This window comes from Rattus norvegicus, chromosome 8, assembly GCF_021556685.1.
Source record: "Rattus norvegicus strain SHRSP/BbbUtx chromosome 8, alternate assembly SHRSP_T2T, whole genome shotgun sequence".
NCBI classification, from domain to species: domain Eukaryota; kingdom Metazoa; phylum Chordata; class Mammalia; order Rodentia; family Muridae; genus Rattus; species Rattus norvegicus.
In genome coordinates, this window is record NC_141541.1 from 121,693,323 (window position 1) to 121,711,781 (window position 18,459).

Below are 18,459 nucleotides of genomic sequence, written 5' to 3' on the forward strand. Positions count from 1 at the left end.
GCGTTCCTGTATCTACTCAGTGGATAACAGACCACAATGGACCACAAACTGTAATATGAAATTAACCCTTTCCTCCCCGAGTTGCTTTTGCTCGGTGTTTCATCTGTGTAACAGTGACAAAAAGAAACACAGGGACGGGGCTGGGGATTTAGCTCAGTGGTAGAGCGCTTGCCTAGGAAGCGCAAGGCCCTGGGTTCGGTCCCCAGCTCCAAAAAAAAAAAGAACCAAAAAAAAAAAAGAAACACAGGGACTTGGGACAATGTTTCTTGCAAGCCTTTCACGGGAATATCCTGGAGACAGAGCATCAAAAATCAAAAAATCAAAAAGTGACAGAGAGGGCTGGAGAGATGGCTCAGCGGTTAAGAGCGCCCGACTGCTCTTCCAGAGGTCATGAGTTCAATTCCCAGCAACCACATGGTGGCTCACAACCATCTGTAAAGAGATCTGATGCCCTCTTCTGGTGTATCTGAAGACAGCTACAGTGTACTTATATATAATAAATAAATCTTTAAAAAAAAAAAAAAAAAAAAAAAAAAAAAAGTGACAGAGAAACTGAGTGAACAGAGAGAGACGGTAAAAGGAAAGGGCCAAGGGTATTGTCATATCTTCAGGGGCCACACTAACGGATGAAGCTTAAATTTCAACCCATAAAATCTGGCTTCAAAAACTGAGACTGACAATGTGGAAGACCCAGGTAACTGTATCTTCAACTCCAAGGGGCAATCCCACTGTGATGGGCAACATACGTCTGACTGGCCAGGGACAGGAAAGGTGTGAGCTACTGAGGAGGGCAAGGAGCAGAGAAAACCACCTTCTTTAAAAAGGTCATTTTTATTTTTAATTACCTGTCTTGTGTATGGGAGCATGAGTGCACTTGCAGATACAGCCCAGAAGAGGGCGCTGTAGCCCCTGGAACTGGAGTTAACAGGAGTCAACAGATGCAACAATCCTCTGTGAAAGTAGTTAGCACTTTTAACCACTGAGCCGACCCCCAGCCCCAAGAAAATCTTTAATTCATAAGTGGAAGGTTTGTAGAAAAAGTCAAGTTGTATGAGCTGAATAACAGAATGCATGGAAGGAATATGTAAATTAAAAACATTAGGGGTTGGGGATTTAGCTCAGCAGTAGAGCTCTTGCCTAGCAAGTGCAAGGCCCTGGGTTCGGTCCCCAGCTCCGAAAAAAAGAAAAAGGAAAAAAAAGTAAGTATTTTTAAAACTATCAATAAAAATCACCAGATGAGGGGTGGATGGTGGTGGCATATGCCTTTAATCCCAGCACTCGGGAAGTGTAGGCAGGGGGATCTCTGGAGTTTTAGGCCAGCCTGATCTACAGAGTGAGCTCCAGGACACCCAGAGCTACACAGAAAAACCCCGCCTCAAAAAAAAAAATTTGAAATACCCAATTTGAAAAAAGAGAGAAAAATAAAACTAATTAATTAAAGTAAAATAAAATTTTACCTTCTCTGACTGGTTCCAAAATAAGAACAGGAGCTTAGGGACATGAACTCTCAAGAAAATGTGATGGATGGCTGCTCTCAAGTGGCAATTCACTTCAAAAAATTCACACGAGGAGCCTTGTGCACGACTTGAAAGCTACACCTGATGACCACAACCTCCATGTTCTTAACAATGGGTACACTGTGGGCTGCTGCTGTTCTCTGCCTCCCTCCCCCCGTGTCTGTCTGTCTGTCTGTCTGTCTGTCTGTCTCTCTCTCTCTCTCTCTGTGTGTGTCTGTCTGTCTGTCTGTGTGTGTGCGTGTGCGCGCGCGCGTGTGTGTGTGTGTGCGTGTGTACCCATATGTGCAAGTGTGGAGGTCAGAGTTAACGCCTACATCTTTTGTTAATCTCCTCTCCGCTTTATCTTTTGGAGACAGGGTCTCTCAGTGAACTTAGATTCACCATTTCGCTTGGCCAGCCGACCAAGTAACCCAAGGACCCCCTGGGCACTGGTTAAGCGGTGTGCCACAGTGCCTGGAGATCCAAACTCAGGTCTCCATGCTTGCACAGCAAGCCCTTTACCCACAGAACCACCTCAACACCTCCATAGTCCCACGTCTGACTCAGTAAAAGAATATTTTTTTAAACGGAGTTTCGCTGTATAGCCCAGCCTGGCCTAGAACTCACAGAGATGCACCTGCCCTTTCCTCCCGAGGACAAAGAGGTGTGCACCACGCCTGGCCTAACTTAAATACTGATAGATATTGATAATTGATAGAGACAAATGTTAAGAGGACGTGGACAAGGAGGACGGACGGCCTGTTACCAGAGTTGAGTACTAAATTCTGCTTAAGAAATGTTCAGAATCCAGTTTACTGTATTTTTCCAAAGCTCAACTCTTCCTCAGTTACGTTTCCTTAAAAAGATTTTGGAGGGGGCCACAGAACTGGCCGGCAATTAGGAGGATGCCCTGTTCCTGCTAAGGCCCTGTTGAGGCCCTGCGCTCAGTTCTCTGCATCAGGCCCGAGTCACAGCCACAACTCCAGCTCCGAGGGATCTGGCGCCCTCTTCTGGACACTGCAGGCACTGCACTCACATGCACACCCACAGTAACAAATGCACATCACTTAAAAATAAAATAAAATTTGTTTTGTTAAAAAACAAAACAAAAAGACCCTGGAGACCAAGGAGAGGAACTCCTCTGGGTAGTCGCCGGCAGTTCTTACGGGCTTCCCTCGGCTGCGGTCTGAGTCTGTCTTCAGGCCTCTGTGGAGGGCGGAGTCTCTGCTCCCTTGGCCACAGGGCTCCCTGTTCCCCACCCTCTTCTAACGTGCTCATTCTTCGAGCATTTTCTCACCTATCAACCAATGTCACTACAGTGACCAAACAATTCCAGAATATCTGTGGCCCTCAGCCACAGCTAGGTCAGCTGCGGGTGCCACGGGCTGGCCACTCCACTGAAAGACAACCAAGAGGACGGACTTCTACAGTGGGTTTAGAAATGACCACAGAGAACAACAGAACCCCTTATTTCGACCTCTGCATCAGCAAATTGAAACCACTCGGTGATTGAGCATAAAAGCTAACCCCAAGATGGGGGGAGGGAGTGTGTTGTCAGGGGTTAGAGGCTCTGGAGAAGGGTGGAGTTTAATCACAGCCTGGTGATGGATGACTAATGCCCTGGCTGCCTGGAGCTGGCTATGGCTCCCAGAGTACCAAAGCCACACTCACCCTGCAGACCGAGGCCTGGGCTAGACAAATGCTCAAGCTGAGATTACAGTCACTTTCCGGGCCGTGTCCCCTGCCACTGTATAGTGCCAGCAGTCCACCCTAGACTCAGCCACGCTGAATTCGATGGCTCTTTTTCTGCAGCCTTTGTTGATTTGTGGCAGCTCATAGAGTCCTCTGACGTCCACAGGTGCACCTTATCACATGTGCATGACTCTATCCTGAAGCAAATGTAACTCATCAATTACCCCCCCCCCCCGATAATTAAGCAAAACACAGATTCAATTCTCAAATCTGAAACGCTGTAGCATGTCCAGGGACTGGGGTCATATTCTATAACTCCGTGGAATACCGCAAACTTCCTGTCAATTGCTCCTCACCTTGGGCCATGCACCAAAGAGACATCTATCCTTGGATCAGAACCTGTTCTTGTTCTGAGGGACACTGGTGACAGTTTGGAAAATGCCACTCGAAGATCATCATGTGTACTCATGTAAAGAATTAAGATGTGTCAGCCTCCACAACGAACAACAATTTGACAACTGCAGAACTAAAAAACAAAAACAAACAAAAAACCCGAAAACCAAGAACAAAGTTGCAGGACCCAGTGGCAAACAAGTGTCACCTGGAGACTCGTTTGGTGACATGACAAGCAAGTGACTGTTCTCTGAACAAGGACACCCTTTGCTCTTGGGTGTTATCAATTAGAACGCGTTCTGCTCAATACCTGGGGGACAGCACTCTGGCTGTTCTCCCAGGATATCATAAACACACAGCTTTCGTAATGGCTGAACTACTCACCTCTCAGAAAATGCAAAACCCTCTGGCCCACACCTGTAGCAATAACCTTTCCCCGTTACTAATCAATTATGACTGTGAATTCATACCCAACAGGGGCACAACTGCTACAGTCTATATCATGCTACAAAAGGAATCCAGACTTGGCACATTCTGGAGCTGACCAAGTAGACTTGGCAACAAGCTAGACAGCTTCCCACTAAACAAACCAGAAAGTCAGGTGGGCTCTGTCCCTCTCTAGCCCAGGACTACACCGGGACAGAGGCCATCTTGCATCTGGAGGCCCGAGCCAAACTCAGGCTCTCGAACTAACGTGTCACACTTACCTTAGGAGGAGCTCCTTGGGTAACTTCTTGTTGATAAGGCCGTCATCATTGTTTGAGAAAACCTGCAAGAGGAGAAAAGTTGAAAAACAGTTCTTTGGCCATTGTATGAAACAAATGAAGTCTCCTGCAGAAAAGAAAAACAACTTCACCACTTGAGTTCAGTTCCCAGCAGCCATGTCAAACCTTACAACCACTTGGACCTCCAGCTCCAGGGGACCCAACATCCCTGGCCTCCATGACCCCAGAACTCATGCTCACCCATCACCCTAACCCCCCCCACTAGCACATATACATAAGTAAAATTAATAAAAATAAATCTTTTAAAAATGTCAACACACAACCACCTGTGTACTGGATTTTACTGGAGGCTCTTAAAAGCAAGAGAAACAGAAGATGTAAAAACAGGACAGCCGTACATACCCGGATTACATAGCCAACAAGGAGAGCCTGCCAGAACTGAGTGCAGCCCAGCAGAACAAGCTGAAGCATCTTACCATCGTGAGTTTGGCATCAAGAATGAAGTGTATCCCCTACTCTGTGCTGCTGAAGGACCTGGAGATGAGGAATCTCCGGGAACTAGAAGACCTTATCATTGAGGCTGTCTACACTGACATCATCCAGGGCAAGCTGGACCAGCGAAATCAGCTCCTACAAGTGGATTTCTGCATTGGCCGTGACATCCAGAAGAAAGATATCAATAATATTGTCAAGACCTTGCATGAATGGTGTGACGGCTGTGAGGCAGTTCTCCTGGGCATTGAGCAGCAAGTTCTGAGAGCCAACCAGTACAAAGAGAACCACCACCGGACTCAGCAGCAGGTGGAAGCCGAGGTTAGCAACATTAAGAAAAACTCAAAGCAACGGCGTCCTCCTCAGCTCAGGTCAGGAAATGGAGCAGCAGCTGGCTGAACGGGAGTGTCTCCCCCCATACTGAGCAGAGGCAACCCACTAAGAAGATGTCCAAAGTGAAAGGTCTGGTCTCCAGCCGCCACTAGGGCCGGCTGGAGCAGCTGGGACTCAGCAGGCCTGGGTCAGGTGGGAGGGGACACCCAGGGCCTATTTCCTCCCCTCTCTAACTGCAGAGAGTTCCAGATCTGCCCGCCCCTCACCAGTACCTCCCCATCCATTGGTACCATTGCGGAAAATGATTGCTCCTCCCTTGCCTCCTTTCCTAGTTGTTCCCTTCAGACTCAGGGGCTCAATGGATGCCATCCTAACAGGGTCCAACACTGCCTGGCTTCCCTGCAGGGTCCTTGTCTCTGTGATGGGCTACCTCCCTCCCAGTTGTTCTTTTGCCCCTGTCATTTTGTCAGGCTGGTCCTAAGCTGGAGGCAGTTTCCCCAGCCCTGAGGGATGACTGTGGAGGTAGTTCCTCTCTGAGTGAAGAGGGGGCCTTGCTTCTCCAGCCCCGTGTACCACAATACCCACAATGGTGCAAGTATCTCTAGCCAGGTAGCCACATTGTTTCCCTCTCCTGCCTTACCCCTGTTGGCAGTGCCAGTGCAGGCCATGGAGGGATGTGGTGCTGGGCTATGTTTACTAAACCTTTGGGTTTTCAGCCTCTTAAGCCCAGCCAGGATCTCTCATCGAGTTGAGGCACTAGGCTGACAAACCTCTGGTGTGTGATACCAGTGGGGGGTGCTTGGGTCTGTGGGCGGCAGAAGGCGTTTCTCCTAGCTTGGTGTCCTCTGCTGGCTGCTCTTCCTGCTGCCTCTGACTGCTCAGCCTTGATTTGGCATTTAGGCTGCCCACTGCCCACTGGGATTGTCTGGCAACATTTGCTCTCCCAAGATCTTTCATGCCTCCTGGCTGTCCCTGGGGTAGGAGTGGTGGTGCGGAAGCCCCTCAGACTGGTGAAGGACCATTGCTGCTTCTTTCTCCTTCCTTCCCACCCCTCCTTGGCTGGCAACCCAGAATCCTCTGATGACATCATACTCCACTCCTGGCCAGAGAAAAGGACTTGCCTAGACTTTCTGAACTTGAACAGTTTCGGGTTATATTTTAATTTTTTTTGTACAGGTTGATTCTAATACATTTCAACATGCTTTTTTCTAAAAAAAAAAAAAAAAAAAAAGGACAGCCTCCATTTAAAGACATGGTATTGTATGTAGATGACACTAAAAACACACAAAATCATATAACTTGTCAAAATGTCAGCAATGTTATATGTTTATACAAAAAAGTATACTTTTAAAATTATTTTTAATTTTTTATTTTTAATTGTGTGTTTATGTGAGTACAGCACCCTAGGAGGCCAGAAGAGGGCGTTAGATCCCCTGGAGCTGGAATTACAGGCATTGTGAGCTGTTTACTCACTGTAGGTGCTAGGACACAAACTCCAGTTTTCTTCAAGAGCACCCAGTGCTCTGAACTACTAAGCCATCATTCCAGCTTCAAGAAAGTATCTCTCTAGATACTTTCTTAATGGACAGCTTTGAAATGAAATCAACTAAGCAATCACATTTATAATATTAAAATGAATAATATATTTAGAAATAATTTGACACATATATACACATGTATATTATATATAATTACATATATGTTATACATAATTACATGTATATATGTGTGTGTATAAAATGTATATATATATAATACATATGAGTTCCATACTAAAATTTTATTCTGGGTTTGGGAAGTGACTCAACAGGTAAGAGGACTTGCTGTGCAAACACAAGACCTGAGTTTGAATCCCAGAACCCGCATGAAAAAGCCATACACACGGCTGTGAATGCCTGTAATCCCAGCTCAGTCCACCAGCCTGGCTGACCCAGTGAACTCTGAGCCCAGGAACAGATTCCGTCTCCAGGGATACGGTAGAATGCAGTGGGGAGCTTAATACCCTTTACTGGCCTCTACTTGCACATGCACAGGCATGCACAGACACAGGCATATACACATGGTGACATATATAGACACATGCACATATGTGCATACACCACACCCACACGTTCAAACACACATCAACATACATATACATAACACAAGCACATACAGGCATATATCTCATCATACACCCACATGCGCCCACATCCCCATGCGCGCGCGCACGCACACACACACACACACACACACACACACGCAAGCAGCAGGGAGTGGTGGACACCTGCAATCCATCAGTGCCAAGGCAGAGGCAGGAAGGCACATAAAAGATGTCAGCCTGGACTACAGACTGAGACCCTCCGTCAGAAAATGCAAACAGAGGAGAGAGAAAGGAGATGGGGAAAATAAAAAAGAAAAAAGAAAGGAGATAGGATACGGGGAGGGAAAGAGACTTGCTTTAAAATTGAGAAATTGATTACGAGGCGTGAACTGGCAAACCCCATGCCCGCCGTGACGGTGACGCACTAGCAACCCCACCCCCACCCCTGGACTGCTGCATGGGCCTGTGGTTCACACCAACATCCATGTCTTAACCCTGAGTTTGCGCACAAATGCAAGGGACCCAAAATAGCTAAAATAGACCTGAAAAAGAAAAGGTTGGGGAACTCAAACTCCCTGATGTTAACATTCACGCAACGGCCAGACACAGGAGCTTGTGCCCATCTCAGTTGCTGCAGGGCTTCAGGCAGAGCAATCACTTGAGCCCAGACAGACAGACAGACAGACACACACACAAGTAAACAAAATTAATTAAAATACTTTAGTGAGGTTTTTTAAAACTCTTTCAGACTTAAAGACTCTGTGTGTGCTGGTTTGAATGAAAATGGCCCCCACAGGCTCATAGGAGTGGCACTATTGGGAGGTGTGGCTTTCTTGGAGGAAGCGTGTCACTGGGGGTGGGCTTTGGGGTTTCAGAATCCCAAGCCAGGTCCGTGTCACTCTCTCTCTCTGCTGCCTGCCGATCCAGATACAGAACTCTCAGCTACCCCTCCAGCACCATGTCTGCCTGAGTGCTGCCATGCTTCCCGCCATGATGACAACGGACAAACGTCTGAACTGCAAACCCCAATTAAACGTGTTCTTTCTAAGAGTTGCCAGGTTTTGGTTTCATAATAGAAACCCTAAGGCAGTTTACATAAATGCAATTGTGTGTGCAGTACCCACGGAGTCCAGAAGAGGGCGTCGTGTCACCTAGAACTGGAATTGCAGGCAGTTGTGAGCAGACCTGGGTGCTGGGAACTGAGCTCATGTCCTCTAAAGGAGCAATCGTAACTGGTCAGTCATCTCTCCACTCCTAATTTTTAAACTTATTTATAAAGCTATAGCAATGAAGCACTGAAGTCCTGGCATAATTAAAGGAATACAGAAGTGAACTTTAGTGGGAAAGAAATTTGGTTTCTTTAAAAACCCAGTAACATTATGGAAGTGTGGCTGGGTTTTCATCCCAAGTGTGGGACGTGGGGCTGCTTCAGACTGTCCACAGCAGCTGACTATGATTTGACTCGCGCTCTGGCAGGGGCGGGATTCTGCCAGATGAAGATAGTTTACGTTTGGAATTCTGTGGGCTCTTCAGAAGGTATAAAAATGCCAGTGTTCCGGGAGAGGCACTGGCTGCCTCCCCCTGTCCCCTGCCCTACCCCCACCCCACCCTCACCCCCAGCCCCACCGCTGCTGTGGTCTGTCAGGTGGTCCTGGGCAAGGAGAGGACAAGGGGAGCCGCCCCAAGGAACTCGACGGCCTTTAGTCTAAGGAGATCTACGCCCCATTTCCCCTACAACCTTTCTCATCTACCTAGTTTTGGGGAGTTGGAAGGGACTGGGGTGGAGAAGGTAGTTGACATAAGAACCCAATAAAGTAACCAAAAAGTACAATTACAGTGGACAGGACTGAAAGCCCAGATACAAACTCTTACAGCCGGGAGCCATTGATTTAAATGAGAAAAAGTCTTTTCCAGAAATGGCACAATAGGCGGGGATATCCTCGTGAAAACAACAGGACTGAATGTTCCCTCCCCGACACAGATGACGTGAACACAGGATCAACCAGGTCAGCCACAGACAACAACAACAAAGCAGGTAGGGTGGACTTCGTTAAGGTTGAAACCTTCTCCATGCACAGGGCATCTAGAGATAAAAGAGAGCCCAGTGTGGTGGCGCTGGAACCCCAGCACTTCAAAGGCAGCGACCGAGGCAGGATTGCCACAGTTTGAAGCCACACTATCATATAATGGGAGTTCCAGGGCAAGCCAGGAGACCTTTAGGGAGCAGGGGTGGTGACCACGGAGGTGACAGAGATGGACACAGAAACAGACACGACTCACAGATACTGCAAACGACATGTAAGGTATCCCAGGACACACAACGGACCTCTCCAGAAGAAAAAGGCAGGCCAGCACTCGGGAGAGGTGTAGTGGGTAACCCTGGAGACGCTGCCCACACACACGTACACACACACACTAACACACACATGCACACACACATACATCCACAAATACACACACATAAACACACACACAAATGCACACATCTATACACAAACACACACATACACACACATACATCCACAAACATACATACACACATACATCTACAAACACACACACATAAACACACACACAATTGCACACATCTATACACAAACACACACATACATCCACAAACACACATACACACACACATACACAAACACACATACACACATACATCCACAAACACACACACATAAACACACACACAAATGCACACATCTATACACAAACACACACATACACACACAAACACACACACCCCCATACACAAACACACACCCCAAAGTGGTGGCGTACACCTTTGATCCCAGGACTTGGGAAGTGGAGGCTGGTGGATGTCTAAATTCAAGGCCAGTTTGTTCTACATAGTAAGACCCTGTCCCAACAAATAAACAAAACGTCAAAACTCACAACTGCCTGTTAACTCCAGCGCCAGGAGACCCAGTGTCCTTTTCTGGCCTCCTCAAGCATCCACCCTCATGTGCACATCCCCACCCAGAAACATACACATAATTAACAATACATCTCAAAAGCTGGGCAGTAGGGCGCACGCCTTTAAGCCCAGCACTCTGGAGGCAGAGGCAGAGGCAGGTGGGTCTCTTGAGTTTCAGGCCAGCCTGGTCTACAGAACTATTTCCAGGACACCCAGGGCTACACAGAGAAACCATGTTTTGAGAAATCAATGAATCATGAATCTCGAAACAACAAACAAACAGGAGGCAATCATAGGTCTCATCGGGGGAACTACTACTGTTCTGACTGGAGGAGGTGCCCATCCGATTCCCTTCCAAACACTTGTGTTCATGCCGCAGACTGGCACTGTCCACTTTGGTCCCTCACGGGCACTCATTCTTGCAGTGGGTGGTGATTACTGCCGAAAGTCACACCTGGTCAGACTACTGGGAACAGCTGACTGCTGAAGCTGAGCCCGGAAAGGGACACTGATGTCACCCCCTCTAATGCTCACGGAATGTGGTGGCCCAGGGTGGTGGAAAGGAAGGAGGGACCTGGCGGGAGGGGCTGTGAATGCCTTCAGAGCAGGACAGAGGCCGTGCACTCTGGAGCTCTCAGTAGCCGAGACTGTCTACAGACACGGCCTGCAGAAGACGGGCCATCGTAGAACAGGGAGCAGTTACGGCCATTTTCACATGCACAGTTCCAGAAATAACCGCAAACAAAACCAAAACTAATTCTGCAAGTTGTTATCACCACCCCTGCTGCTTGTCAGAGAGAGGAGTGGGAAGGGGTTGGTCTTCCTCTGGCTCAGTTGACAAGACACTGAAATTCTTTTTACTCTTTGGAGGAAGGAGGGTGGCTGTGAGCCACCACACGGGTGCTGGGAACCAAACCCAGGGCCTCTAATTTTTTTCATTTATCCTTTTTTATTCTATGTATAGGTGTTTAGCTGCCATGTATGTCTACATACCACTTGTGAACCTCATGCCTGTAGAGACCAGAAGAAGGTGTCAGATCCCTTGGAAACAGTTACAGATGGTTGTGAGCAGCCATGTGGATGCTGGGATTTGAACCTGGGTCTTCTGGAAGAGCACTCGGTGTTCCTAACCACTGGGCAGTCCTCCCAGTCCTTCTCTGAGAGTCTTGATCTTCATGTAACACGTGCTTTAGTTTGGAAGGCTATGGTGTGAAGGTTGTAGCTGAGTTCAAATCCATCCTTGGCTGCTGACCAACTACTCCATGACTAGACAAAGCACATACTCTGTCTATGTCTACTCCATACATCTAGCAATGCCCATCTCATGGGGATGGTGGAAGGGTGCAGGAATTCAATGTGATTAGCCCAACCCGGAAGAGAGGTGCTGTTAGAGTAGCTGAAATCGCTCTTCACATCAGCCGCATCAGGAAGAGAAATCCAGACTCCATCACGGTCAGTGAGCCCTGAGATTTCATGGCCTAAGCATCTCTGTCTCACACAGCACCTCCCCCTGCAGGTGCCGGGGACTGTGGGCCTTGTACTTGCCAGGCAAGTGTTCGACCACCGAGTTACATCCCAGGCCCCTTTCCCTGTGAGACAAGATCTCTCTAAATTACACAACTTGGCCTTGAACTTAAGACCTTCTACCATAGCCTGTGTGAGGAGCATATATGCCAGCAATCCTTGTACCCAGGAGGCTGAGGCAGGAGAATCAGCACAAATTTGAAGCCCAGCTGGTCTACATAGTAAGTTCTAGAGCAGCCAGGGGCTATTAAAAAAGAAAAATCTGCCTTAAAAGAAAAACAAGCTAAAACCTTCAAGAGCCCAGTTGGTAAAGTGCTGTCACATAGGTCTGAGGACCTGTGCTTGACCCCCAAAACACACATAAAACAACCAACCAAAACCCCAAGTGTGCTTTGACCCCAGCAGAGGAGAGAGGTGACCTCTGGGGCTCGCTGGCCAGCCAGTCTGGACTAATTGTGAGTTTCAGGTTCAGAGGGAGACTCAGACTAAAAAACAAACAAAAAAACCGGGTGGCTGGTACCTGAGGTAGCACACACAAGGCTGACCTCTGACCTGCACACACACCCAGAAAAGTCAAAGAAGGGAGGGAGAAAGGGAGGAAGGGAGGGGAGAGAGAGGGAGGGGGGCTATAAAGAGGAAGACTATCATCAAACATTTCAATTTGAAGTCTCCCCCAAATGTATGCTTTCCAAGCCTGTAACCGGACCCGATTATAGACAAAAATCAGAAAGTGGGGTGCAAAATAAGGGGAGACACTAAATAGAATGAATTAAAATGGGAATACATGTCGATATGACATACAATTTAAAAAATAAATTTCTCCTATAAGCTAAATTAAATAATAACAAAACTCGTTGGCAACAAGGTAAGATATTCTAACACTTATGTTGTTCCAAATGAACTAAATCAAACCAACTCCTGGATGTCTGTCTACAGCAACCCCAGAAGAAAATTAGGAAGAAGAGGAGATGAGGAGAAGGAAGGGGAGGGGGACTGAGAGGAGAGAGGAGAAGAAAGCGATTTTTAAAAATAATAGTTTCATCCTGAGCCCCAAACGGCACTGTATAAACCATCCATTCTGTGGCCTGCAGTGAGCAGATGCCAAGACCGTAACACAAACCAAGGTGCTGTCCTAGGCAGAAGTGTAAACACATCCACAAGCCTGTGAGTGCTGATCCCTTCCTTCCCTTTGCTAAAGGGAAGAACAGAGTTGGGAGAGGGCCAGGCAGGCCCGCTCTGCTGACAACACCTAGCCCAAGGCTGAGAACTAGATGCAAATCACTCCAGAAGGCTCAACACCAAAGCATCCAAACAAGAAGCAAGCCTCTCACTTCTACACCACAGCTTCTCCACAGGGGAACAGAAAGCTCTCCAGTAGAGCCCACTTGTGTGTGATGTCGGTAACCTCAGTGTTGAGGAAGCCGTGGGTGGGAGAGTTAGGAGCTCCAACCTGGACAGGGATGGAGGAAGTCAACCATAGACCTCTGGACCTCATACCCACGTGCGTACATACGTGCACACGTACACACATACGTGTACGTACACACACACACACACACACACGCACCAAGCAAACCTCCATCTAATCACTCATGACAAGTTCGTATTTTTTTTTCTTACATTACTTAAATGGAGGACATGCCCTGTTCAGAGGTCAGGGGACAATTTACAGGACTCTGTTCCCAACACTCGTAGGACAGGGGTAGAGAACTCGGGACATCAGGATTTGCAACAAGTGTCTTTACCCACTGAACCATGTCGCCGGACCTCTAGATACGTATTTCTTAAAATTAGGCACTTCTCTATTGGCTAACCCTCAAATATCCTATTCCCAGGGTGTGTCACAAACCAGGAAGCCTACTTCTCTTCCGGATGGGGCCTCTCAAGAAATCACACTTTAACCTTGCCCATTAGAGCCAGCACACAGGCCAAGTCAATTAAGGCTTCAAAGAAGAAGTTAATGGAGGCCAGGTGGCATGCCCACAGCCTTTCAAGTTTATTGAGCAAAGCTAACGGCTTCTGTAAGGCGTTTACAACGTACTAATGACAGATTCATTAAATCCCTCACTGAGAGTGCAGCACTCAGGGAAAAAAAAAAAAAAAAAAGAAAGAGTCCAGTTCAATGCTATTTTTATAAAAGGGGTGAAAGGGCATCTCAGAAGTCACCCGTTAAATCCCGTCGTGCTGAGAGCCCCGTCAGGACACAGAACTTGAAACAAATGCATGTTTTGATATTGACATCATTGTATAAAAGCAGCCTGAAGTACGCAGCCTGAAGTGTGTGGCTGGGGGTATCTATGTAACCACACCCTCTGGTGGGTTCCCGGGTACGCTCGGGACGAACAGCGTCACGGCATCGGGGTGGTCCACCGAGTGGAGGTCCGGGGTGTGCATCAGAGAGCACAGCGTCCGGTGCCCCCTGCATCCGGGACCTGAGGACCCAGGGTCTCAGTTCCGATCTAACCAGCTTTGCCTTGCCTTGCCTTGCCTTGCCCTGCCCTGCCCTGCCCTGCCCTGCCCTGCCCTGCCCTGTCCTGTCCTGTCCTGTCCAGCCGCATCCGACCTGGCCGAGCCCTGCCCTGCCCCGCCCAGCATCCCCTTGGCTCTTCTCTGCGCCCTCCTCTAGGCGCCCAGCATTTCCACAGCCCCGCAGCGCGGGCCCCAGACTCACCATGGCCGCGAGCGCGCCCACAGCCTGAAGTCACACGGCGCCGGCGACGCCCGTTGTCCTGGTGACGCCAGCCCGGCGCCCCGCCCCGGCCTCAAGGTGGGCTCGGAGACCGCCATTGGCCCGCTTCTGACACATGATCCGTAGGCGAGCCCTTCGGCCCGCCCACCTCTCCTTGCCCCAAGCAGCTCTGAGAAGGAGCCTGGCTACCCTGGGGCTCCACACCTGGCCCTTTCCCATCACCACAGCATCATCACCTTGACGCCCTTGCAACCGACAGGTGTCCCAGATATGGCCAGAGCAACATACCTCTATGGAGTCTCTCTATTAAAAAACAAGCAAGGGGCTGGAGAGATGGCTCAGTGGTTGAGAGCGCTGACTGCTGCTCCAGAGGTCCTGAGTTCAATTCCCAGCAACCACATGGTGGCTCACAGTCGTCTGTAATGGGATCTGATGCCCTTCCTGGTCTGTCTGAAGAGCCAGTGTACTCATATACATAAAATAAACAAGTCTTTAAAAGACAAACAACAGGGGTTGGGGATTTAGCTCAGTGGTAGAGCGCTTGCCTAGGAAGCGCAAGGCCCTGGGTTCAGTCCCCAGCTCCGAAAAAAAGAACCAAAAAAAAAAAAAAAAAAAAAAAGACAAACAACAACAAAACCCTAAATTGTTGGAGCTGGAGATGGGGCTTTTGGTTGGTAGCCCACTTGCCTAGGGTGCATGAAGCCCTGGGTTCCATGCCCAGCGCCACATAAACCTAGCATGTTGGTGCACACATGTAACCTCAGCGTGGGGAGGTGAAACCTGGAGGACCAGAAAGGTCACCCGCAACTACCTACAGAGTTCGAGGTCAGCCTGGGAATATATAAGACCTTGTCTTGAAAAAAACAAAAACAAAACAAATACCAGTCACTCAAGATGGCACTCGATTGTTGAGGCCATTTTAAATGACCAATGAGCATGATCACAGTAAGTACCAGCACCTGAAATGGTCACGGCTGGTATTCTAATCTCTTCGTTTGCGTGCTTCCAATCAAATACATGTCGCGAAGTCTGCATTTATTCTATAAGCTACTTCCTTCTATCAAAAATTATTAGCCTTAAGCTGGCGCAAAGTGACTAAGGTGGAATCCTAAGTACTTGGGAGGCTGAGGCAGGAGGATCCCTTGAGTCAGGAGTTCAAATCAAGACTGACCAACATAGACCTCATCTCAAACACATAAACACATTTATATGTGTTAGTCTTTGTAGATCTTTTAATGACGGAGGTTAATAAGCATAGCTTCTAATTTAGTAAATCAGACAGCAATTTGTTGGATGTTTTTAATGTGGCTCAATAAGTTTTGGACATTCTCAGATCCAGCCCATCCACCTGATAGAGAAGAAACATTTAGTAAGAGAATGTGGCTCAGCTGGAAGAGTGCTTGCCTGGCTTGCAGGAAACCTGGGTTTGAGCTACAATGTTGCAGAAACCTTGTATGGTGCTGTCTTAGTTAGGGTTTCCATTGCTGTAAAGAGACGCCATGACCAAGGCAAGTCTTATAAAGGCAAACATTTAACTGGGGCTGGCTTACAGTACCTTCAGAGGTTCAGTCCCTTACCATCAAGGAGGGAGCATGCCAGCATCCAGGCAGGAGCCAAGAGTTCTACATCTTGATCCAAAGGCGACAGAATAAGACCATGTCTTCCAGCCTCAAGATTCGGATCACCAGTGTGATCTCTCCCTTTCTAGATTGAGGTTCATTCCAGTATAGTCAGGTTGACAACCAAGAATAGCTATCAAGCTTATAAACAATAGACTGGAGGATCAGAGAGGTTCAAGGTCACCCTCTTTGCTACACAGCAAGTCTGAAGCCAGTGTGGGCTCCATGAGACCCTGTCTTAAAACTAACTAACTAACTAGAAACAAAAATCAACAATCATCTGTACATCTCCCATGGGATGATAGATAACACTGGTTTTACATTCCCAAGATTCTTGCTCCCCAAGCTTTTCAACCCCAGCAAAAATTCCTAGTGTTGCCTGATTGCGTGGAATGAATTGTGCTTGAGGTCCCCCTTTATCCCCCTTTGAATTCGATTTCCATTAACAAACCTTCTCAAGACTGTCTTAAAAAAACATGAGGGTATGGTGGTCCACTCCCTTAATCCAAGCATTTGAGAGACAGAGATGGGAAGACCTCTGTGAGCTCCAGAGGTCTACATAGTGAGTTCCCGGACAGCCAGGAATACATAGATAAACAATATCTCACAAAAACAAAAGCATGTGGTCCAGGGCTAGGGAGATGACTCAGGTCCTCAAGTACTTGTTGTACAGGCGTGAAGACATGAACTGGGTCCCTAGAACAGGTATTTAAGAGAGGAGAAAGGTCATCGCGGGTGGCCTATAATTGTAATCCTAGTGTTGTGAAATCTCAGACAAGAGATCCCTGGAGATCCCTGGAGATCCCTGGAGATCCCTGGAGATCCCTGGCTACTTGGTGAGACACAGTGTGAGACCTTGTCTCAGAAAACAAGGTGAATGATGCCTGGGGTGCCCAAGGGTATCCTCTTGCCTTCACATGCATGTACACACATGTGCAGATATACACATGTGGACACACACACACTATCCATACAACTGCAGATGTAGACATAGTGTATTATCTATCTTGAAATCTATTTTCTCATCTTATTCTCTCACCAACACCACTATCTCCTGCCTAAATTTGTCTCTTTGAGCTATGATTTGAACATCTGTGTCCAAAACTCAGGATCAGATTGAGTGCAGGGATAATGGCCTAGAAGGGGGCTCTTTTTGTTTTTTTGTTTTGTTTTGTTGGGTTTTTTTTGTTTTTTTGTTTGTTTGTTTGTTTTGAGACCGGATATCTTTGTGTAGCTCTGGCTGTCCTGGCCCTCGAACACAGAGATCCACCTGCCTCTGCTTCCTAAGTGCTGGGAGTAATGGTGTGTGTCATCATCATCTGCCTGACCTTGGCAACTCTTATAAGAGAAAACATTTCACTGGGGCTGGCTTACAGTTTCAGAGGTATAGTCTACTATCTCATGGCAGGCAGACATGGTCTGGAGGAGGAGCTGAGAGTTCTACATCTGGATCGGCAGGCAGCATGAAGAGAGGGGTGTTGGGACTGGCTTGAGCTTTTTTTTTTTTTTTTTTTTTTTTAAGAAGTTTTTTCTTTTTAAAGATTTATTTATTTATTATTTTATGTATGTGAGTATACTGTCTTCAGACACACCAGAAGAGGGCATCAGATCCCATTACAGATGGTTGTGAGTCACCATGTGGTTGCTGAGATTTGAACTCAGGACCTTTGGAAGAGCAGTCAGTACTCTTAACCACTGAGCCATCTCTCCAGCCCCTGGCTTGAGCTTTTGAAACCTCCAAACCCACCCACACTTCCTCCAACCAGGCCACACCTCCTAATCCTTCTCAAGTAGTGCCACTCCCTGATGACTCAGCTTCAAACATATGAGACATTCTTACGCAAACCACCACAGTACGCCAAATGATTCTGTGCAACATGTCTTTGGTTTCCACCTTGCCATGGGAGTGCTGGGATTGAAGGGTTAAAATTTCTAAAAGTTAGTCATGAACAAAGTCCAGACATGCCTGAGAGAATTTGAGATAGGGCTCACTGGCCTGACTATCAACTCCCAAGGACACTGGCCATCTGGAGCCACCCCCTCCCCTTCCTTCACTCCCTGAGGATGGGTCATCCCCCTGCTGCAATGAGATGAGTTGCCCTGCCCACATTGCTGAGATGCTAGATTACACGTATGCTTTGTTGATGTAACTCCGTGCCAAAAGTAACTGTGCACCCTTTGTATTAGCCAATTATGTGTATTCACACGAAACCCCTGGTTTTCCCTATATAAGCTCCTGCCTAGAGAGGCTCAGGGCTTGACTCAATCTCCTGTGTGAGATACGTGTCAGCCCGAGATCTCGTAAATAAAACTGCCTCTTGTTGATTACATCAAGACCGGCTTCTCATGTTTCCTGGGGGTACCTCAACCGGTGACTGGAGCGAGAGTCTCCCCAAGTCTGGGGGTCTTTCAGGATGGCAGACACAAGCACCTGCATCTGTCCTCGTGTGGCTTCCAGGGACCAGCCTTGTGTCACCAGACATGAACAGCAAG

General features: G+C 47.8%; 1 protein-coding gene and 1 pseudogene across 2 annotated transcripts in view; one reads left to right on the plus strand and one right to left on the minus strand.

Annotated features, from left to right (window-relative positions):
• The window catches only part of Fbxl2 (F-box and leucine-rich repeat protein 2), a 48,401-nt gene extending 34,006 nt beyond the window's left edge, over positions 1 to 14,395 (minus strand). The window contains exons 1-2 of one of the 2 annotated variants that reach the window (NM_001427212.1): positions 14,330 to 14,395; positions 4,289 to 4,350 (exon numbers count right to left, since the gene is read on the minus strand). In NM_001427212.1, the coding sequence (NP_001414141.1) occupies positions 4,289 to 4,350; positions 14,330 to 14,332 (65 nt within the window). In that variant the 5' untranslated portion in view covers positions 14,333 to 14,395. The remainder of the gene's footprint in view (positions 1 to 4,288; positions 4,351 to 14,329) is intronic. The other variant, XM_087562988.1, reaches the window with a different exon arrangement.
• Cops7b-ps1 (COP9 signalosome subunit 7B, pseudogene 1) lies at positions 4,707 to 5,668 on the plus strand (annotated as a pseudogene).
• Positions 14,396 to 18,459: the final 4,064 nt, after the last annotated feature.